The 24737-nt window shown below is 33.6% G+C and overlaps 1 protein-coding gene across 3 annotated transcripts in view; it reads right to left on the reverse strand.

Moving 5' to 3' along the window:
- Window positions 1-24737, reverse strand: part of EML4 (EMAP like 4) — a 133140-nt gene that overhangs the window by 62886 nt on the left and 45517 nt on the right. For all 3 annotated transcript variants that reach the window (XM_039887303.1, XM_039887302.1, XM_039887301.1), the window contains exon 2: window positions 13223-13405. In XM_039887303.1, coding sequence (XP_039743237.1) covers window positions 13223-13405 — 183 coding nt within the window. The remainder of the gene's footprint in view (window positions 1-13222; window positions 13406-24737) is intronic.

Raw genomic sequence — 24737 nt, forward strand, 5'->3', positions numbered from 1 at the left:
CAAGTTCTGCAGTTTACTGTTTAATTCTTCAAATGCTTTCAAGTTTTCTATAGGAGGATTGTTCATCTTCACTATTAAATGGCAGTGTATGTCTCATAGTTTTGATCACTCTAAGTAGACTCTCTATTCTCATCCTAGATATTTACTCTAAAAAGACATCTTTTGACATCTTGGTCATTCAAGGACTGTATACAATGACTTTCTTTTTATTATTCAACATAAAAGTTTCCAACTACTGAGAAAGTTATGAAGTTTACTCAATAACATAGTAACTATAAAAAAATGAAGTGTTTGTGCAATTATTTGAAGATTTTGTTTTGATTAGGGTCACAATTTGCATTAAGAGTAATAAGTCTTCTGTAACTCACTTGGAGTTAAATAACCTGTGGGTCTTCCATTCACTAAACACCAACAAATTACTGGCACTGTTCAAACCATATGTACATATTTCTTTATATATGTATAATTCATGAATACATAATCTCTGCCTTTCGCATGTAATGGAATTGTTTCAGTTGTGTTTAAATTTTCTGCATTCTCTTGAACGACATATAAAAAATAACTACCATTCTTTTACCAATACCTCAAATGGCATATCAACCTCAACTTACTATGTCTAGAAATTACAAACCTAAATTAACTTATATTGATAGTGATGTGATTGATACTGTTGTTACTCCTTCCTCAGCAACTTCAATGTTATGGTGAAATTTTAGTTACTGATTATGAAATATACTTTTCTGAACTTTAATATATTCTGAAAACTAGTCATTCTATAACCGTTAACTGAACATTACTTAAAGTGCCACGATGTAGAAAAAATTAAAAACTGATCAACTAAAACTTTGCAGAAGTGTTCCCTTCCCATCCTGTTCAAATTACACTATCCTGTAAGAACTGCTGTCAAGTTTATCATTAAAGGAATACAAAGGAACTTATTCAGCCTTTATCAGAAGCAAAACTCTCTCTGAACATATCCCCACTTCCTCCCTCCTAGAAGTTACCATTTAGTTAGGGGGCTTCTGATTTGCAATAATAAAATCACCAAGCATAGCATAACTTTCTGAGTACTGCTTGGCTATTACAAGCAGACAGTTATAGCCATCAAAGAGAAAGAATCTGAAAAATGGTTATAAGAGGGTAAAGAAAGAATAGCTGGTGAAACAAGGTTTCTTCAGAAGCCGGTTGGGGGTGGGCCTTAGCAGTCCTGAGGAAAGACTGGTCTTTGCCAAAGATGTAAAGGTGGGTTGGGATGAGATGAGCATTGATTATTTGCATCAATTACAAGGTAAATTGCATCTAATTACTCTTATAAACCAAATGCTTCTGTCTCTCTTCCCTAAGCCCCAAATTCTGTGGTTCTTCTTTCTGTGTCTCTGAATTGATCTCCATCTTTCCATTCTGCATGATCAAGGCTTACACTTCATCCATAACCTTGCCTTGCTTCTATGCAACTGTCAGATTTATCTTTCTGAGATATAGATCTGATCATGTGTATTTATTTCCTTAAGTTAAAGCTTTGATGAGAATAAGAAAAACAGAAATCTACATTAATATGGTAGAACTGTAGGTCACTTTTTCTTTTTAAAACACTTTCAATGTTGTTAAATTACTTGTATAATATTAAAAATTTGAATATTTAAAAGATTAACTCAAACAACCTTGGTTAATTCCTGTAGAACTTAAGTTCATTATCTCACTCAATGCTGAGTATTTGATCCTGACTCATCTTTATACCTTTGCTGTACCTCTGTTTATCTTCTTTGTTTAAGACCAATCTTGCCTTCTTACTACCAAGACCCACTTCAACCTGCTTCTAAAGGAATCTGGTTTTGCTGATTATTCTTTCTTTTTCATCTTTTAACCTGTTTTGATCAATGTGGGCTGCTATAACAATTATCAGAGACTGAGTAGCTTAAACTACAAACATTTCTTTCTCACAGTTCTGAAGACGAAATCTAAGATCAAGATGGCAGCAGACTGAGTTCTGATGAAGACCCCATTCCTGGTTTACAGATAGTTGTCTTCTGGTGGTATCCTTAAAATGGGGTGGGGGTGGGGGGCAGTGCTAGCTCTCTTCCTCTTCTTTATTAGGACATTTAATTCCATGACAGGGGCTCCACTCTCATGACCCAATTACTTTTCAAAGGCCCCAACTCCAACTACCATCACATTAGGGATTAGGGTTTTAAACACAAATGGTGGGTTCCACGGCACAACCCATTTTCAAACTCTCTCTTTGATGCCTCTTTTCCCTTGGCATATAAGAAAACATATGCTTACAGATCTACCTTATACATACATACTCAAAACAACTCCTTGATCCTATATTCCCTCTAACTGCACCTTCTCTGCCCCATGTGTACCCTATCCCGCACCCCCACTGCCATTCCAAATCTAATATTTAGAAAAGATCCAGTGGTCTAAACTTTCCTACCTGCACCTCAACCTTCTGCAATCTGGCTATCATCTAACTAGTTCACGAAAATTTTTCTTGCCAAGATTACCAATGGCTTCTTTGTTACTAAAATTCAATGAATGCTTTTTGGTCCTCATCTTGCTCAATTTTTCTTCAGCATCTAATATTGCCGATCATTTAGGCAAGGACAATATCCTTAGCTTTTAGGACACTGCCCTTGTCTGAATATCTTCTTAGCTCTCTGATCATTTCTTCTCACATTTGTTAGATCTTCTTTTCTTGGCTCAGATTTTATATCTTGACTCTTCAGAGATTTCTTGACACCATCATATCCCTCTCATAATTTTTTATATCTGTTATTGAACATCTCCCCATGAACTTTATGTCCCTCCTCCCACCAAACAAAACTGCTACTCTACAACATACCTTACTCATGGTGAAAGACATTACTACCCATTCACTGTACAAACTAGAAAACATAAAATCAGCTTTGATTTCATTTCCTTACCACCAACATTCAAAGGTGACTAAGTCCTTTGATGCTTCTATGACTTTTTATTTTCCCCCAGTTTTATTGAGATATAACATACAGTAAGTTGCACATACATGACATGTTCAATTTACTGCATTTTGACATACATGCCTGTCAAAGAATCACCACAATCAAGATAGTGAACATAGCCAACATTCTCAAAAGTTTCCTTGCATCTTTCTGTAATTCATGTCTCCCTCTTTAACTCTTGCCCTCAGGCAACCACCCATCGACTTCCTATCACTATAAATTAGTTTTCCTATCACTATAAATTAGTTTTGCATTTTCTGGAATTTTATATAAATGGAATCATACAACATTTATCTTTTTTGCCTTGCTTTTAACATTCAGCATAATTATTTTGAGATTCATCTGAGTTGAAAAGTGCATCAACAGATTATTCCTTTTTACAGGCCAACACTATCTCAGTATACAGACATACTGCGATGTTTTTATTCATTTACCTATCGATATTTCGGTTGTTTCCAGTTTTTTACTATTAAAAATAAAGCTAGAATGAGCCTGAGTATACAAGTCTTTGTGTGGACATATGCTTTCATTTCTTAAAGATAAATACCCGGGTTGTATAGTAAGTCAATGTTTAAATTTTAAGAATCTGCCAAGTTGTTTTCCAAAGTAGTCATATTATTTTACATTCTCATCTGCACTATATGAGTTTCTAATTGCTCCACATCCTTGAAAATACTTGGGATGACCAATCTTTTTAATTTTAGCCATCCTGGTGAGCACGTAGTGGCATCTCATTGTGGTTTCAGTTCGCATTTCCTTAGTGTCTAAAGGTATTAAATATTTTTTCCTGTTTGGTAGCTTGCCTTTTTATTTTCAAAACAGCTTTAGAAGAACACGATTATTAAATTTTGATAAAGTTCAATTAATTGACTATTATTATTTGTACTTGTTTGTGTCCTATTTAAGACACCTTAGTCAAACCCAAGGTCTCTAAGATTTTCTCTTATATTTTCTCACAGAAGGTTTATGGTTCTAGCCCTTACAATGAAGTCTACAACGCATTTGAACTTAATTTTTTGCATACAGTATGGGATAAAAGTCAACGTGGATTTGTTTTTTGAGCATATGACTAAAATCTTGAATTTAATTTTTCCTCCCTCTCCTTTCTTACACCAAGATTTTTGCATCTGGCTCTTCTACTTGGAGAGTTGTTCATCTGGAAGGCTATCCTCATTTTTTAAATTTCAACTCAATACCACTTCTTCAAAGAAGGCTTTTATGATCACCTTATCTAATGTGCCCCTACTAGTTTACTCTCTCACTAACCCTGCTTTACTTCCTTTGCAGTCCTTATCAGCATTTATAATGATCTGTAACTCTATCCAGAAACTTTATTTCTTTTATGATTCTTGTATGTATTCCTCATGCTTAGCACTGTGCTTGGCATATAGAAAGCACATAATCAATATCTAAATGACTAAATGGATGGCATTTTCACCTCTACCACCTCAAATTTCTCTTCTGGATTATGTTCATTTTATCTCTATACTCCCTTCTTACAGTTATTATTCTGCTCTTAAGGCATTCTCTACACGGTGCCAGAATGACCTTTATAAAACATGCTGTATGTCTTTGAATTTGAAGTGTATCGTGCACCATTATTTTGAATGCCACTGGAAAGAAATGTTGCCTATGAGAACTATAAGACACAATCAATTATAAGATGCACTGCAGTTTTCAGAGATATTAAAATGCAAGTAATACGGTCATCTTAGAATTATTGGAGTACTGTAAATCTACCTGTCACTCCTCAGTTTAAAATTCTTTAATGGCTCTCCAGTGCCCTCAGGTTAAAATCTATATTCCTTACCAAGGCATAAGAAAACCTTTCAGTATGGGCCCTATCTACCAGTCTAGCCTAATTTCTTAACATTCCCAACCTCACACCTAATGCTTCAGTTTATTCTGAACTCCTAAACTAAGTACTGTTACTCCTCTGTGCTTCTGCACCTGGACAGTCCTTCTCTCTGGCATATGCTTATCATCCCTGCTTGCCTAAATTAACACATAATCATCATCCCTCTACCCATCAAATATTTATTCAGGGCCTATTATGAGCCTAGCCTTGTGTTTTACAAAAGAGTACAAGATAGGCCACTGGCATCTAGGAGCGCAAAATCTTGCAAAAGAGTCACACTGGCAAAAAACGAACAAACAAACAAACAAACAAACATGTGATAAGTACAGTAACACAGTGATATGAACAGAGTATCATGGACATACAAAGAGAAGACACAAAACTCTGTAAGGATGATTAGGGACACAGAGCTCAAGAAAGGCTTCCTAAAAGAAATGCAGAACTAAGTCTTAAAGGATAAGCAAGAGACAGCTGGGTAAAAGGGAGGTAATAAGATACTGGAATCTAATTCCAGTATTCATAAAGGAACAGAAAGAATATAAAAGCAAAGTGGGGTGTGTATGTGTGTGTAGCATGGGTGGGGGTAGGTGTAGACAAAAAGCTCTTTATGTGGTGAGAATGCAGAATAAGAAAGGGCAGAGTCCAAATGGGAGAGGTGAGTCCAGATGGGAGAGGTAAATAGGAGTTAGATAATGGAGACTTTATCTGTTAGAAGATAGAGACCACTAAGGAGTTTAAGCTGAAAAAAGGACTTAGGTCGATTTACATCTTAGAGAAAATGCTCTAGAGGATACCTGAAGAGCAGATTTCAGGGCAATGGTCTAAGCATAAGATGAGGGGATCTGAAACAAAGCTAGGTAGCATGAATGGAAAGGAGGTAGTTTTAAGAAATGTTTAGGGCTTAAACGATGATGAGGTCAGTTTAGAGACATTTTACATTTATGAATTCTGAAGGACACACAAGCAGAACAATATAGTAAGTAGACAGACAATTCTGAAATGTTGAAGTCTAGATATAGATAACAATTTGGCAACTGGTAACAATAAGTTGCTGTTAAGACCATGAAGGCAGATGAGTGCTGATGTCACTTCCTGAAAGGAACCTTTGACTCCAGTTTGACTTAGATTTTTATCCTAGGTGTTCCCACAATATCCTAAATTTACCTTTTTAATACTAATTATCGCATAATTTGTACTCATTATCTGTTTTCTCACTTCACCTGAAGTCCTTAGGGGGCAAGTGCAGTGTCTTTTATTTCTTTAAACTCCAGGACTTAAAACTGCCTAGTATGAAGTAATATTAATTATCCAGCACTTGCTATGTGCTAGGTATTGTTCTAAATACCTTATAATTGTTACATCCTTTAACCTTCACCATAATCCTAAAAGAGACTTACTATTATCCCAATTTTTCTGATGAAGGAACTAAAGCCTAGAGAGATTATTAACGGCTCAAGGTTATATTGTAGTAGGCAGTGAAACCAAGATTTGAGTCCAGGAAGAAGGAATTGTAATTAAGTAGAAAGGAATAATTCTGCCTAGTGGAAAGCGACATTTTGAGCTGCGCCAGGATAACAGATAGGAATTTATCAGAGGGAGTAGGGAGAAAGGAAATATCTAAGCAGATAATAGTAATAAATCATCAAGGTCCCCAGATACTTCAATAAATAGCAAGGAAAGATCAGAAGATTTTCATGGTCACTTTCAATCTAACAGTTTAATTTGAGATAACTCTCAATAGTGGGAATCCTTAGTATTTGGATAAAAGAGAGAATGCTCTCCCCAGGTACAGGTAATGAGTTAAGAAAAGCAGAGGCAGAAAACAAAAAGAAACTGTGACTGATGGCTTATTTTTCAATTGAGAAGTTTAAAGTGTGTTCTTTGAAATTTAGAATACTGGAAACTTAACTGGATGAAAGGAACATAAAGATGATTATTGCAGTTATAAAAATTCATGTCTAAAATGCCTCATTAGCTATATACATACATGTATGTATATAGCTGTATGTATATATACAGCCTTCTCCCCCAGTGCTTGGGCATTATAAAATCTGAGCCATAATCCTCTCAAAGATTAGCCTGCAACACTAGAAGCAACAATGACCTTTAGTACCCAAAGGTACAAGAGTAGTTTTATTTTGGAGCAGCAACTCTGCTGACATAAGAGAAATTTAGGCTAAAAGTCTATAAACCAGGAAAATATCAATTCAGTTTTAATCACAGTGAAAATCATCATAATCCTAGTGTTGAAGGCCGACAATTATTTTTATACTTTATCTTACTTTATATGACATGAGAATACTAATCATATGGTTGTATATTCCTTGATGATAATCTTAAGCAGATGACTTTTCTGATATCTTAGCCTGACAGTTCCGTAAATACTAATGAATTTCACTCTGCTCTAAAACTTACACAATAAAGTTATCACTAGGAACTGTTGCATATTCAAAATCTCAAAATCTGAAATCCTTGCTACCCTTATCCCTATTATCCTCTTATTCTTGCATCTATCCCAATCCTTCTCTCTAAAGCAGTAATTTTTTTTAAAACCACAACTTCCTGTTTCTATAATTTTCTTCTTCCCACATTCAATTTAACAAGGACTTATTACATCATTCCAAGCTATGTTAGTAAGAAACTGTCCCTGCCTTCAAATAGTTTATAATCTAGCAGGAACAACAAATATACAAAGAGACATACAAAAAATTTTAAAACAATTCCAGGAAGACACAAAAAATGGAAAGATAATTATCAGGAAGTAATTTGAGGCCTTAAAGAATGGAAAAAATTTTGATTAGGAGAAGGGTAAAAGTGGCTCATGGAGAAAGAACTCTAGTTGATAACTCAAAATCTTTTAATCTCAAATTCCCTATTACATGCCCCACAGCTCTAGACACAGACTTCTATTTTCAAGCTCTTGCCTTTTTTTTTTCTTTCAATCTCTGTCAATTATTTTGCTTCATTCTTTGAGAAGACTGAGGACTACATATACTCCTTAAAAAATATTTTTTTTAATTTAGAATTTTATCTGTATACTTCTCCATTCCTCTTGTCTCTCAGGAAGGTGTTGTGAGCAACTTACTTCCTGATCACTCATTTTTAAAAGGTATGTTTTGAGGAGAAATGACCAAAGAATGATTTGGCTCTTATACAGAAATGGAATTCTATAAATGGTAATTTCTGCCAGGTCTGAGGTTATATCTACTCATATACTTCTATATACAAAGAGCAACTTAGAAGTCTTTGATCTGCTGTCAAAATAATAAGAGACTCTCCCATCCCCTATAACAATTATGAGTCATTTTAGCCCAAAGGCCTCACCAAGGAAATTCATACCCTCCACATGATTAATATAATTTACTTATAGCAAACCTATGGCAAACCCTGTCTTCTCTCAAATGACACAGATCTGTGCCCATATACACTATCCCAGATTCCAAATAATTAGAAATGTTTCTTCTGGAGAACTGACATCTCTACATTTCAATTTTCCCTCTGGGTTCTCTCATTTCTCAAGTGGCAGTTATAACGCTTGATACTTATGGTTTACCGGCAGTTTGATTTAAAATAACTGATTCCCACACTCAGATAAATCTGACTCCTTTGTGTACTAACAGCTTGTCTTCACAAAAGCCACCGGCCTGTAATCTCAAATTACATTCATTCATTTGGTCACCCCAAAAAGTCTTAATAGGTTTCCTAGGCACCAGCTGTGACATGATTTGTCTTCCTAACAGTTAAAACTGCCAAAGTGTTCCCAATTTTGCTCCAGAGTACAGGTAATTTTTTTTTCTTTTGGCAAGGAGTCAGTTGCAACTGGTGCATATATTATGAACATATGCTGTCAAAAGGAAAGAATTCTGACAGAAGACAAGGTATATGATGAGAAATTTAAATAACTGGCACCTTAAAAACTACCAGGAAAATAGGAAAAATTCTCCAACAGAAGAGAAGGTAAATGAGAAATTTAAATGACTGGCATCTTAAAAAATTATTGGGGAAACTTTCTACCTCAGTTAAGTTTCTGGCAAATATACTCAAGAAAAAATGGGACTTAGCTTTTAATAGTATTCCCTTACTTGCAGTTTCACCTTCCAAGGTTTCAGCAACCCACAGTCAACCGTGGTCCAAAAATATTAAATGGAAAATTCCAGAAATAAACAATTCTTAAGTTTTAAATTGCATGCCATTCTGAGCACCTTACTTCATCTCATTACAAAAGCACTGTAACATCTCACATCATCACAAAATGAAGGGTGACTACAGTACAGTAAGATATTGTGGGAGAGAAAGCCCACATTCATGTAACTTTTATTACAGTATGTTTTTATCATTGTTCTACTTTATTATTGTTATACTCTCTTACTCCTATGTATGTATGCATGTATGTATGTATGTATGTATAGAAAAAAACAATATATGTAGGGTTCGGTACTATCTACAATTCAGGTATCCATTGGGGGTCTTGGAACACATGCCCTGTGCATTAGCGGGGACCACTGTACTGCTGGCACACTGGAGAGAATAAACTAAAAGAAGAGAACTAAAAATATTAAAATGCCTAGTTAGGTGTGTATCTAATTGTGGTAGTTACTGAATGGCAATATTACTATGAAGTGACGTAGGAGAATGTCATTAGCCACTAGCATACACGTCATTCATATTTAGTTTTAGCCATACCTGAAGCCAAGCCACCATTTAGCAAAACTTTACAATAGTTGTCTTCATCAATAAGGAAGTTGACTTATATTTTTAACCAGTTTCATAAAAAGGTTCCACCCTATTTATCCATGGGGATTTAGCCTTACCTCAAAAGAAAAATCTTCTAGAAAATGTAGATACCTTAAGAAGGTGACAGCGATTCTTATCCTATCAGTAGATTATGTAAAATTGAATACTATAAATTCTAATTTCCCAGGGGACTAAAAAATTCAGACAAGATAAAATTTTCCACTATCAGAAATGACTTTACTTTTAAATCGAAGAGGAAAAAATACAAAATCCCTCCAAAATAATTTGTTCTTTTTAAAGTATTTTATGAAATATTTCATTTATTAGAAAAATTCTAAATATTCATAACATTAATATATTAGTCCTGTTTAATGTCAAAACTGATAGTTCATTTTTATTAGGCTATAAACAAATGCCGATAATGAAGAATCACAATAGTTTTTCCAATTACTTTCTGTAGCCTACTATATACAAACTCCAAGATAAAGCTGTTTGAATTGTCAATAAAGTTAATAAAACTTTAAATATATATCTCTCTTGATGTTTGCATATCAATACTGGAAAACATAATTGGTAAGTAAAGCAAATTTTCCACTACAGGGATATAAAGTAATTCTTAACAATGAATTATACCCATCTCTAAAATAATATTTCCGCAAATTATTACATAATCAATCCCGTCAATCCATTTTTATAGAAAGCAATTCAAAATCTATGTTTAAGGTAATGAAGTAACTTTAAGAATAATCACTAGTGAACCCCATTTCAGAATGTAACCACGTTAGCACAAGTTATAAGAATAGAAGTCGAGGTAAACTTATGAAGTAGAATCTATGGAAAAGAACTTAGTAACTCTCCAATTAATAATATTAGTAATAAGAATTAAGAGTCGGTACTATGTAGAAAGAAAACGTTCCAATGTAGCCAGCTGCAGGTGGCTTTGTGACTCCAGAACTAGGTATGTCTCCACTACAGAACTTTCAATAAAACTGATCTGAAATTCACTTTAGAGACAAAGGAATTATGAATAAGGACAACTAGAAAAAGTCCAGAAATGATGTCTTACAAAAAGTACGTTCCTGGGTACAGGAACTACAGCTTTTTAATTTTAGTTATATTTTATGACACTGAAACAGGTACATGCTAATAAGTAACTGTCATACAAAATACTTTCCATATATCAAATTTTTAAAAATCAGTCTTTAAATTTCCCTATAAATATTCCTTTACTGAAATACTATGATAGAGAAAACACTATTTAAATTTTTCTCACCACAAATTACAATGTACTCTTGTTTTAGCATAATAAACACATTTAATTTTTTTAGACTAATATGAACTATTTAAAACAACCTTTTAAAAATGTTATGGATAATAACCAAACACTGTATCATTTTCTCTTACATCGTTTAAAATACAGAGTCAGAAGCTGAGGGTACATATACCAATCATAGATGGGAAATCTGTTTTTTTCTCTAAGCCAAGTTTACCTTCCCTGTAAAGTCCACATACATTAATTGATCTGGCTCTTCATTCTACTCCAGAATCTTCTTATAAAAATAGATTTATAACCTGCTGTGATCTTCTTATAAAAACAGATTTATAAATTACCTGCTGTGATCCTGACAGTTCTCAAAGTTGGTTCTCAAAAAGTTAAAAACGCTATTTTAACATTATTAACCAAAGTGGTTCAAGTCTTTTGCCAAACTCTCAAGTCCCTCACCCCTTGTCATTGACACATTTATCTTACTAATCACTAATGGAAAAAAGATCAATTCTGCCATTTCTAAGTCTCCACTATCAACATATAGGCCCAGCATGCTTGAGAGTGGGAGGTATAAGAAGAGGAATCACAAAACCAGGCAGAATGAATGCCCTCCCACAGTATCCCACCTCAATGCTCTCAAGGTCACTCAGCATTTCATTCATATATCTATGGTCTTCCGTTTTCTACCATAACCATTCCAAACATTTATTCCCCTTTTATGATTTCGCCACCCAGGAACTGTCTTACTTTGTTAAAGAGCTTCAGGAAGCAATGATAAGGAATGACTTCCAGCCCTAATAACTGTGATATATGGCAAAGTTCACACATTTTTATCTTTTTCCATGTTATCTCAGAAGTCGCCTTATTTCTAAGACTCATAGTTTCTTACCTGCTCTAAGACCTTTTCAAACTCTCAGGAAGCTTGCTTCACAAATTACCACCACCCCTCCCCCACCAATATCACCTTCCTCTCTGCTGCCTTTTTGTGCTCAAATTTATAACGTCTTAAAAAATAAAATTAAAAAAAAATAGAACTGGCATTAAATTTAGCATCTTCTAGCTACTACCATCTTCCCTTCTCAGGTAAATTTTTTTGAAAGAGTAGCTGCTCCCATTTCCATAATTCTCCTTTATTGCTGCTTCTCAAAATACTGCAATTTGATTTGCAATCCCATCACTCCACTTAAATTACTTTTGGAGAAGTTTCTAACAATTTCATAAATGCCAAGTCTAATGGTCATCTCTCAGTCTTTGTTTTATTCGACCTCCTTGTTTAAGCTGGCAACAAGAATCGGTCTTTCTTTGCTATGTTGAAATAATGGGGCTCCCAACAGAACTATCCTGAGCTTTGTTCCCAATTTATATCCTCTATGGCTTCCACTATCATGCATGAGATGAACATTTCCAAAAGCTTATTCTAGCCAAGACTAACATGAGCATTAAACCTGTAATTCAGCTACCTATAGGTATCTATTCTATACACCACACATATCTCAAACTCAACATTTAGAAACTGAATTCATAATCTTCCAAATTTGCTCATACCCTGGTTAACTATATTCTATCAAGCAAAGAACCTAGGAGTTATGTAAGACTTAATAATTTGCATTGACATATTGCAGTAGAGAAGCAAGCCAATGAATATCCACACTTTTCCCACTGACAAAATGGGGATAATCCTACCTACTGTCTATCAACTCTACTAAGAAATCAATAAGACATATAAAATGAGACGTTCAGTTACTTAAGGTGATTGGGAGAGGGGAAAGATCATGCTATATCTGCTCCAAATTCAGAGAAACAGGGTCTTAATAACTTTCTTTCAACCTGTGAAAATTCTTAATGACTAGAAGTTAAAAACTCCCATTGTACTGTGGAGTTAGCAATAAGTTTCAGAGCTTAAATTCTTCAGGATTCTGCTGACTAATGACCACAGAAGACTTAATGAATGAAGCTATAATAATTTTAATCATTTGTCATAAAAGGACTGATTTAAAAAATATATGAGTGCCTACCTGCTATGTTCAAGATACAATGCTAATTACAATGGGAAACGCAAAAAGAAGACTCAGTTCCTGTCCTCAGTAAATTTGTTATCTGGTTAGAAGATACTAAATTGACACAAATGCTATGACTTAAAAGCCTTTAAGTACAATCAGTGGTATTACACAAAAATTCCTAATTTAAAATAATAAAAAATAAGCTTTCAGAATTCGTTGAAAATGAAAAGGAAAAAAAAAAACTAAAATCACAAGTAATCCAAAAGAGAAACTACAGTTTTATATTGTCAATTTTAATATCACTGATAAAATACACCAAGTTTTATATATTACTGCAAAGAAAAGTGTTGCAAAAAGCAAGACGCTTCTATTTTACAATTACCTTTATTTGGGACTGATTTCTTCACTGAGGCGACATGATCTTCTGAGATTGCAAGACGCCTCAAAACATCAGCCAAAGCTGCCTTTAGTACAGTGATTTCATCCTCTTGTTGTTGAACTCGTAACTCAAGAGCTGAGAGGCGATCTTGAACATCAGAAGTACTTGCAGCAGATATACTATCATCTATAAAATAAAGAAAATATGGAAATTTTAAAAGTAAATTGCTTAAGAATCTAATGATATATAAGAATAACTATATCAGAGAAGTCTTTTAAAAGATGAGGAAAATTAAAAAAAAAAAACTCACTATTTTTACACAGATTAACCTCTACAGAAACTTTTAGAGTTATTTGAACTAATTTAAAATAATATAAGTTAATATATCTGACAAATAATTATGAAAAATTTCCCCGAGGTAAAATTTTCCCAATTACTATATTATCACCTTAACTGTTTTATTCACCAAAATGTTTCCTAAACATGTCATTTCATAGACTTTTGGAAACTTGCAAGAGAGTAAACTATTCAAAGCATCTTTTTTAATTACCACATCATTATCATACTTCTCTATGAAAATAAAAAGTACAAATAACTTCAGTTTTGCTTTACACATAAGAACCACTCACCTCCATCATCAATGACCAAAAAAAGCACTCTTCAGTATTATGCTCCCCAAACCCCACAAAATACTGCTATATAATTAGCAAAAGACTCTCTGCCGTTTTTCCCCCCCTAATGCCCCAATCTCTTGAAGAATGGGTATGGACCCTATATAGAACATAGCTAATATTTGCCTTAAGTATATCACAACATAAAGCCTATTCAAAAGCTTAGCTATAACATAGCGATTATAAACTACTTCCAAAGCTATGTAACTTTAAAAGTATACTGCTGGGTTAATCAGAATCCATGTGTATAGAAAGATGAACTGTTATTGGCTAATTCACCATATGCAGAAAAATTCAAGAGGGAACTTAGATCTTACATAAGAATGGTTTGGAACAGAATGATATAAACTGGGTCAGTTATTCACACAATAAAGCAGAGTGTGCCATTTTTCTCATACTGAGATAATGTGCTATACATCTTCTTAAAAAAAGGCAATTTAACTCAAAATTTGAGTTAAAATAAACACAGCATTTAAAAAGCAAACCTATCGACATTTATAATGGAGTAGTCAATATTCATATTTAAGATCATATATGCCTACATACCTCTGAGGTATACATATATACTCTCTTCTACCTTTAAGAGGTATTTCAGTGACAATCTTTGAGAAGTACTAATATGGAAGGAAAAGTTGGGTTTATTCTTCAACTTAGACTTCAAATTCTGGTTCCATATAAATTAGTTGTATAATCTCAGGCAAATGACCTCTTTGAACCTCAATTTCTTCATCTTTAAATAGGATTATTATGAGTAAGGTACCTAGGATGGACATGTTTGACATTCAATAAATATTTAACATATAACAGCAAAGTACAAAAGGTATAATTTGAGACCTTTGGGAACATTTGTTACATAAAAAGCAGATCTGTCAGCCTCTGAGATGCTTAAGGACTAGCTCAGCCTCTCACTTTAGAGATTTTCATATTTGAGGTCTTTTTCATTTCCACAGTGGTCTAGCTAAATTCTAGCTGATCCATATTCTTTGTGTTATATTATGGTCACTGTTTTGTTTTGTCTTGTTTTTGTTTTGTTTTGTTTTCTGTCTGCCTAGAATGCTTTCCCGTTTTCCTTCCTCTGGTAGGAAGAACAGCAGCTCTTCTCTTTTGTGGAACTCCACTGTTTTCGGAGGTCCCATTAGGGCTAATCTACGATGCCTCACTCTCCCCTCTACTACCCCACACTATTGATAAGTTGAACCATGTGAAATGGCCTTTTTAGTTGGCAAAAATGGCTACTGGCAATTTTATATGGTTCAAGCTAATACTACCACAGGGGTGTGGTTGTGAGATATGGGCTAGGCCAAATGGAATCCTCCCTATTTCCCAGAAAGGACGGTGTAGCCCATCCTTCTTGGTTTGCCAGCTATAAAGACATAAATCTAAGGCTATAAGGGATAGAGAGAGTCTTGACTGCCCCAAGCTCCAGTCCTAGTCTCTAAAGCCCTGGACCTTCAATTCTGAAAGCTGTTCTAGCTAATTATGTAACCTAATAAATCTCCTTTTTGCAAGCCATCATTGGTAAGCCAAAGGTCTTAAGTCAGTAAGTACATGAACATGCTTTTCTAAATTGCTCTCAATTTATGAAGAATGAGTTATGTATTTAAATTACAATCACAGATAAAATTTTTATGTGATTTTAATAAAGTCTTATTTTGGGAAAGCAGCAGAGTCCAGTGGAAAGATTATCAGATTATAATGCCAAGGTTACAGTCATGGGTTTTAGTTAGCTTTTACTTGATTTTTATGAAATCTGATTTTTAAAAAGTGACTAAGGTTTTTATTTTGTGAAACTTGTTACGTGAAAGGTGGTTCAGCTTGTAAAAACCCTACCATTATCTGCTAGATACTGTGATAAGACACAGGACAATTTTTCAAAGTTAACTATTAACAATGTCCTGCATCTATAGTGTATCTTTCATATTTATTACCTCACTCCCTCCTCATACTATCTCTATTTTGTATTTGAGAAAAACAGATTTGAAGCTGAATAGCTTGCCCAAGGTCACCAAACTACCTTGATATCTGAGACTCAAATACAATAACTCTTGACTCACCATTTAAATGTTCTTTACTCTAAAATAACCACAGGAGGGCAATTTTTTTTCCCCCCCACGAAGCCACTGAAAAGTTTAAACTACTGAGTGATCTAGTAAGATTTTTGTTTTAAAAAGGTCATTTTGGCTGCTGGGTGAGAATGGATTGAAACAGGATAAGAGCAAATGCTAGGAGACCAAGTAGGATGCTACTGCAGTAATCATATGAAAGGTGATGACGGCCTACATTAAAATTTAAGTGTCTATGTGTCTCATTTTGTCCAGGACAAATAAGTCTGCTATCTCAGTATAAATATTATCATAATGCTCCTTCTTCCACTCTCAAGTTTCCCAGTTTGGATGATCTACTGGGTTACAATGGAGATACAAAAGAGTACAGTAGTTGATTTCAACAGTTCCTTATAGCTCTAAAATTCTATAACCCGTCCTGTCAAAAATCTTACCTTTCAGGGGCAAGAATTTCTTTGGAAAACCAATAAAAGCTGGGAAAACCAAAAGAGAACAGTATGTGAGCTGTAGTGTTACACTGCTTGAGTAAATTTGTTTGCTACTTAGCAGCTCTTGGATTTCCTCATGTGTAATTTCTTCATGCTAATTACTACTTACCTCGAACTTGGGATTGTTAGATGAAATAATGCACAGCACTGCCATATACTGAGGATTCAATAAGTTATTATCTTCTATGGTGGTGTTCTTTACTATGCTCTTTATTATTGCTACAAAATGGGAAATGACCTAAAGTCCATGGATGGGTCAATAAACTATATGTTCGCACCAAAGAATACCATGTAACAACTAAAAACAATGTGGTAGGCGTATAAACTAAAAATTAGAAAGACCTATAAGACAACTTAGGAGGAATAAGCAAATTGCAAAACAATATGTGCTGACTTACTTCTAAAAATTAAGCAAAAAACTTCATACTTATATATGTATATAGTGTACACACAGAAAAAAGTCTAGAAACATAAACATGAAACTGGTGATTGGGTTACTTCTGACCAGGACAGTAGCATTGGAAGGATGGAGTAAAGGGAAATTTTTGCTTTTTAATACAAATATTTCTACGTTATTTGAATTTCACAATAAAAATGTATAATAAGTTACTAAACTTACATTTTGGCTAAAATGCATTGCTTCTGAAGCTTGATTTTTTTTAAAGCAAGTTTCCTCCAGGCACAGTGTTCCAATTTTATAAAGGAATATATTTATTAGAGTATAAGGCAATTAACTTTGCACTCGTCTATTGCTATGGCTAGAAAAGAGACTACCTTAAAGAACAACAACCCTTCCTGCCATTTTATAGATATGTAAGCTAAGACTGGGAAATTAGGTGAGTTACTCATTGTCACATAGCAAACTGGGATTAGAGTTCCCCCTCCTCAGAGATGCTACAAAATTCAACTCTTACCCTTTCCAGCTTGTAAACTTTGTTCTTTTTTTCCCTCTCCCAATCTCTAATGTGCCACACTCTCATTCACAATGAACTTTTTAGGAATATATCAGTTATGAAAATATATCTATTTTCTTGGGGCTTTTTACACTTCCTCTTTTAAATCCAAGTATATGAGTTCCTTTTCCTTATTTCTCTGTTCCTAAAAATAGCTTCCAGATTTAAGGGTTAAAATATGAACTATAAGTGAATTCTCAAGGGTTCTCAAACACATTAAGGGGGAATGGAAGAACAACAAAAGGAGGTTGATAAACCTTTATCCATAAGTCTACTCTATTATCATAAATAAGTCTCTTTTATTAGAAGTGTAGGCAAATTTATATGTAATTAGTAAACTTTAATATTCAATATTATAGTTTTAAAACTACAATAATAGCTGTTCATTATGCTTTTCCTAAAGTAAATCATAGTCTTCTGAATTGTCAAGAAATATGTGTTACCTCTGCAGATACACTGTATTCTAAATATAAAAAAGCTGGCAATCTAGCATATCTGAACAAAACATGCCTATAATATTTTGAATATTAATGACTTTATGTAAATCCTTCTAAAATAAAATATTTTGCCTTCCAAATAAGGACATATAATTATAATGCAGTCACTTCTAAATGACTAAGTCTTTACTAAGAACATTAATTTTGTGCTGCAGCACTGTGATCAAATAATGCCTTCGAAGCTATTATATTTCTAACTAAATAACTGAAAGTATCTCATTTTCAAATTTCTAATCTTTCGTGCAACTTTTGGTTTCTCTCTTTGCAGTTAGGATTAACTATGCCAGTCTATAGCGACACCGTTTTCCAATCTAATTGCCTACATTATAGGATATTGGACAACCAAGCTTTTTGAACTGTTTATAAGAAGAGAAAATAACTTTCGAAATTAGGACTTCTTCTATTTAAAAAATATATTATGTATATTATACACACATACATCACACATATGATGTATACAATCTACAAAGAAAGGGGGAAAAAATGAACACAGCTTCAGGGCTAATATTGTGTCACTGGAGTCCCAGAGGAAAAGGAGAAAAAGCATCTAAGTGAAAACAAAAGTGAAAAAAAAAGAAAAATGAAGAAATAATGGCTGAACTTCCTAAGTTAAATTAAAATTTGAAAATTCATTAAAATTAAGTATATACTGAAGGCCCTATCTCCACCACACACAAAAATCAAATTCAAGTACATTAAGAAATTAAAAGCAAAATTATAAAACCTTTAGAAAATAACAATATTCTCATGTCCTGTGAGAGGAGGTTCCTAAATAAGATGCAGAAAGCACTACTCATAAAAGTAAAGACTGATTATGTAATTACATTAGAATTAGAAGTGTATGCTCACTAAAAGACACAATAAAGAACAAAAGCAATTTATAAACTGGGAAAATACTGCTGTAACATGTATAAGTGGTAAAAGATTAGTATCCTGAATAAAGAATTCCTACAAATCAATAAGAAAGACAATTCTATAGAAAAATTGGCAAAGGCCTTGACTAAACACTTCTGCCACAAACTGGCAAAAAATTTAAGGTGTGACGATATCAAGTGTGCCCATGGATACAGAGCACACTCACATGAACTCTCACACATTATTTATAGGAGGTAAACTGTTTCAATGACTTGGGGGAGGGGAGGGAGAGAGACAATTTTGGCATCATTTGGTAACACTGAAGATGCACACATTCTATGACCCAGCAATTCTATTCCTGGGGTGGGGGGGGGTGTGGGTGGTGGGTGGGTGGGTGTGTGTGTGTGTACACACTTTGACCTACTGCAGGGCTGGCAATCCTTTTTGGTAGTAGGCCAGATAGTAAATATGTTAGGCTTTGCAGACCATATAGTCTCTGTAGCAGATACTCAGATCTGCCTTCATTAGACAAAAATGGCTAAAGAAATATGTAAATGATTGGGTATGGCTATGTTCCAATAAAACTTTATTTATAAAAACATGTGGCCTGCCAGGCAGTATCCCAACCTCTGCTCTTGCACACACACCAAGAGACATGTTCAAGAATGTTCACAACAGCATAGTTCATAATAGAAACAAGCTGGAAACAACTTAAATGTCCACCAACTCTAAATTGGATAAATAAATTGTGATATAAACATTCAAAAGAATACTACAGAATGGTAAAAATAAACTAGGGCTATAATGCAACCATCATATATAAATCTCAGGAATATAATGATGAGTGTAAAAAACAAGCCAGATGAACTTTTTACGAAGTTCAAAAATATAAAAGTAAATAATTATTGTTTACAATAAAACTACAAAGCAAGGAAATAATACATACAAAATTTCTGGCAACAGTTACTTGAGATGGTATAGGGTAGGGGATAGTATAAGGCAGTGTCCACAGATTACAGAACATCTATGTAAGAAAAATAATTAAAACACACTGTATTATGCTTTTTACAGGGGAAAGGAAGTTGAGTGATTTTTCTCTTCTGAAAGAAGTTGGGGGACAAGGATGACTAGCCTACATAATTAATTTACTTACTTTATTTTTCTGGAGAACATGAAACCATTTTTGCAAATTAAATTCCAAAATAGATTAAAATGGAGTTGCCTTTCCAAAGAACACTGAGGTTTTATGTCACAAACCAAATGACTTTTATGATAAACTGGAGGGCAATGGTATGACCCTAAGAATAGTTGCTATCTATGAATATATGAGAAAAAAAATGGTCCATTTCAAAAGAGTATATGATATAAAATATTATCCAGAAAACAAATATTTTTTAAAAATTTTTATATGGTCTCTGATCTCCCCTTCCAAAAGCACTTGTGTTAAGACACTGGGCAGGCCAATAAGATTATATGTGGAATCTAAAAAACAAAACAAACAAAAGAGAAACTCACAAATACAGAGAACATTTTGATGGTTGTCAAATGAAAGGAGGCTGGGAGGGGTGAAAAAGGGGAAGGAATTAAGAAGTACAAATTGGTAGTTACAAAATAGTCGTAGGGGGTGTAAAGTATAGCATAAGGAATATAGTCAACAATACTGTAATAACTATGTGTGGTATAAGATGGGTACTAGATTTATCGAGGTGATCACTTCCTATGTTACATAAATGTCTAATCATTATGTTGTACACCTGAAACTAATGTAATACTGTATGCCAACTGTAACTGAAAAATAAAAATTATTATTAAAAGTAAAAAAAAAAAAAAGACATTGGGCAGGCCTTATTATGTAGAATAACAATGGCACAGGATCAGAGGGTTAGAGGAGCTAATATGGCTAAAGACCCATGAGAAAACAGCAACAATACTGTGCACTGTTTATAGTTTTTTAAAGAGCAGTAGCCTAAAGGACTATTAAAAGGCAACTGATTAAGTAAGTGGTTCTACTATGGTATACTATGTAGGCCTTAAAAAGGATGGTGTATATTTATAATCATAAGTTTAGTAAGAGTGACAACATACTATGGAGAGAAAAAAACTGCAGGGCAACATTTACTGTATATTCTATATCTGTAAAACTGTAATATCCAGAGGTATATATACACCACGCAGTGTATAGAGAGACTGGAGGTATGTCTCTGAGAAGTGAGATTTCAGGATTTTTGCTTCTTTATACTCTTTTAGATGAATTTTTACAAAATAAAATTCTTTATAAACAAAATTAAATTTCCTCGGCAAAAAAAAGCAAAGCTAACTTCATTTGTGATGTAAACCTATTAGTAATACACGCAAATTTTCAATACAAGTTTGTTTAATTTGTAGATTTTTGTGCATAGTGAATGGAAACATTTCTGTAAAAATATAAGTATCATGATGTTCAAAAGGGGTATTCTCAGGCTAATAAGAGACACAAAAATCAATACAATACATCCAAAGGAAGACTTGGTCTTTAAAAAGTATTTCTTCAAAACACAAAGCAGAATTACAACTGATTGTCACATTAGATTCACATCAGAAAGCATTTAGCAACTTAAATTTTTTTGTTTTGTTCTAAAATTAAATTGGTTGTCTTCAAGTACTGACGTATAAAGGCAGAAATATTTAAGTACTATATTGTCATTGTCATGCACTATGTATTCCACAATAGCTAAAATTTGTTTTTGGAAATAAACCATAAGAAAATATATTCATAAAAACACAGCAGGTCATATGAAGATATATTTATATGTGTGCAGGAATTAATGCTTTCCTAATCAAATTTTTCTCTCAAAGAAATTTTAATTAAATAAGACATTTTAACTGTTAAAGCTTGGATTTTTATTTATTTAGTAAATAACAATATTAGTTACCTCCAGTTAGCAATATGATTATGTGAAAATATCATTTTTGGCTTCAATGAAATGACATGAATAATGTCATTGACTTATTTTCTATTTTTAAAAACCAACTTTGTTTTTTCTAGTAAGATATTCTTACTAAAAACTGACCAACTAGCATAAAGTAAAAGAGTAACTGTATTAAGTAAAAAAAAATTTTTAATACTGTGGTACAGTACTCTGAGCATTATGGCTGGTCCCAGGACTTAACTTCCTTTTATAACCGGAATTCATTCACAATTAAAATGGTCTTTTCCCATTCAATACAGAATTAAAAACAGATATTCACGTAATTCTGCTTTTGATGAGGTTTTTTCTTTCATAGAAGCAAACACCAAGCTTAATTACACAATTTCTGATTTGCTATTATATAAGAGAGGTGCTTTTTTTTATTATTTTCCATTAAAAGCTGCTGTTTTAATTTCTTCCCTCAAGAATAGTATAAAGGCCAACTTTTGTGGAGAGGGCAGGGAAAGAACAAGTTGAGCAAAGTCCACTCAAACCTCATAACAGGAATATATTTGTTTATATAGTGATTACAGTCTTAAAGAATTTATGAAAGTATGTAAGCAAATATTTATGCCAGTATTGACACACATATTTAAAGGGAGAAAGAAAAACAAAAAAGGAAAGGATCTAGAATTACTCCCAACTCCTTAGACTCCTTTTGTCACGAGTAGTAAAGCTTGTGAGACAGGTCTGAATTCCCAGGAAAGGACAGATACATTACCAGTGCAGAAGTTCATAAGTGTAGAGGAACCATACACTGAAGCAAGACCAGGAAAGCTGTCTTCCATTCTTGCCATCTACATTACAAGCGATATAAACCAGTTCTGTCTACGTTTCCTGCTGCCTTCCCAGTTAGTTTCAGAGCAAATCTCAGCTCTCTAAATCTCACGACATACTTTACATTCTGAGGAAATCCTCCAGTCCAGATGGCCTACCACAAAGCACTTCTATGTTGGCACAAATAAAAAAACTCCTTACGATAGCTCTTCTCCAGGCCCTTTGCTCTCTGAACTAAAGAAAAGTTTTCTACTTATTTATAAAGAGAGACAAAGAAACTGAAGGAGAGACAGCAAACAGAGCACGCAGGCAAAAGGGGGTAGGATAAGACAAAAACCTTGGGCTGCTTTGGGGAGTGGCTAAACTCCAGGCGTAGGCAGAAACACATGAATTAATGTACCACATGAAGATTCACTACAATAATTTGGTTGTCCTCCGGCACTACTTTTCTGATCTTCTTTTACTTGGCTAAAAGTAAGGTACAATTGCTTCAAATACAAAAATAGTTTTTGCATTCTGAAACTGAAACACCAAAACGTACTAAATGGTTTCTATAAATAAGAGTTAAAGCCCCCAAAGGAAATATTTTCTCTACTAGGAAACAAACAATATGCGTGCAAAGTGACAAGTCTTATTTCCTTTTTCCTTTTGCTTTTGTTTAAAATAAAATGAAATCCATATGAGCTGTAAAGAAATTGAAAGAATTATCACCTTTCACTGATTTTTAAAACCTAAGTGTTAAGACTAACATGGCTGATTTATTACCATTTCACTAAAGATAATTAATGTAATTAAGAATAAGAAGTCATTTTTAATTCGCTAACTTTCCAAATTATTTTAAAATAATACGACTGCCCTACTAAGTAACCCATAATAAGCAATTTACATCTGGTTAGCTATTCCAATTTTAAACCACTCATTTAAATTATTTTAACTGTATAGGGTAATTGAAATTATAAATATCTTGAGTCTTACAAAACCATGTAAAACCAGGTGAAAGTTGATGAATGCAACATGTATTTACTCTTTTGGTAACTACTGCTAAAGCTACTTTTAAAGCTAATCAAACAAATTCATGGAGGTAAGTGTCAAAACAAAGCTACTGACAGTTTATTTCCTGAATTTGTTGCATTTAAGTTTTATAATTGAGAAAAGCAAATTTAAACCAACCCAAAGTAAAACAGAAACATGACTGCCAAAAATACACCAAAAAAAATATTGTGAAATGGATGAAACCTAAATCAATTTGAACACTGAGTTGTGCTACAAAGATCGAGATAGAATAAACCAAAACAGCAAAGTTGACAAAAGACGGGAAGCAAATGATCCAAGTATTTATTAAAAGCCTTTATGAAAAAAAAAGAGTGTTCTTCAAGTGAGACTTGAGAAAGCACTTCCCTTTTGATTAATGGTACAGTTTCATCAAAGTATAGGTTGAGAAATGTGCAATGCGTTTGAAACAAAGGACATTTAGGAGAGACCACATAGGTAAAAGCTGCCAGAATGGGAAAAATGATAGAAATGTGGTATGCCAGGCAGACTAAGAATGCATTCATTTTCTTGTTGATTGGTGCGAAGCCATGAAGCAGATTGTGCTGTTTTTCTATTCAATCAGCAGACAAATGTAAGATGTAGTTTTATAATTCGAGTGTCAACTACTCTTCTTTATAGTAAATGTAGCCCAGTTAAATGATTGCTCACAGCCTCCTAAGGTTAGAAAGGCTGTCAAAAAGTTATCAAGTTCTTTCTAACTAGTAAGTAACAAAAAGGCTCCTGTCACACATCACAATATACAGGACTTCTTTTCACCACACCCATTGGTAGAGTACTACTGTTTTGTAGATTACACAACTTGGGCATTCTTTTATTCTCAAATCAAAATCTGATTTCAGGCCAGAAAATGTGTGATTTCTATCTCAGCTTCGTTTCTATGTTCAAGAATCATTTTTTCTTTTTTCTATTACAGTCAAATATCTTTCCCAAAAGGCCTATTCATCCATTCATTCACTCATTCATTCAAATATTTGAGTTCTAATATATATATATAGAAAGTTTTCAGGATGCTGGGGAGAATCAAAAACAATTTTATTACCAGAAATTTACCCACTAAAAATTAGAAATGTAAGGACTGATTTAAGAAATACTATTCTAGACAGAACTAATGAAATACAGTCGTTTTTTTAGATGAGGGAATGAAAAGTAGAATTCCTATGTTTCTACTTGGATGACTAAGTAAATGGCTAGGTAACATTCACTGAGATAGGGA

Source organism: Pteropus medius, unplaced genomic scaffold, assembly GCF_902729225.1.
Source record: "Pteropus medius unplaced genomic scaffold, Ma_sr-lr_union100, whole genome shotgun sequence".
Taxonomy (NCBI): Eukaryota; Metazoa; Chordata; class Mammalia; order Chiroptera; family Pteropodidae; genus Pteropus; species Pteropus medius.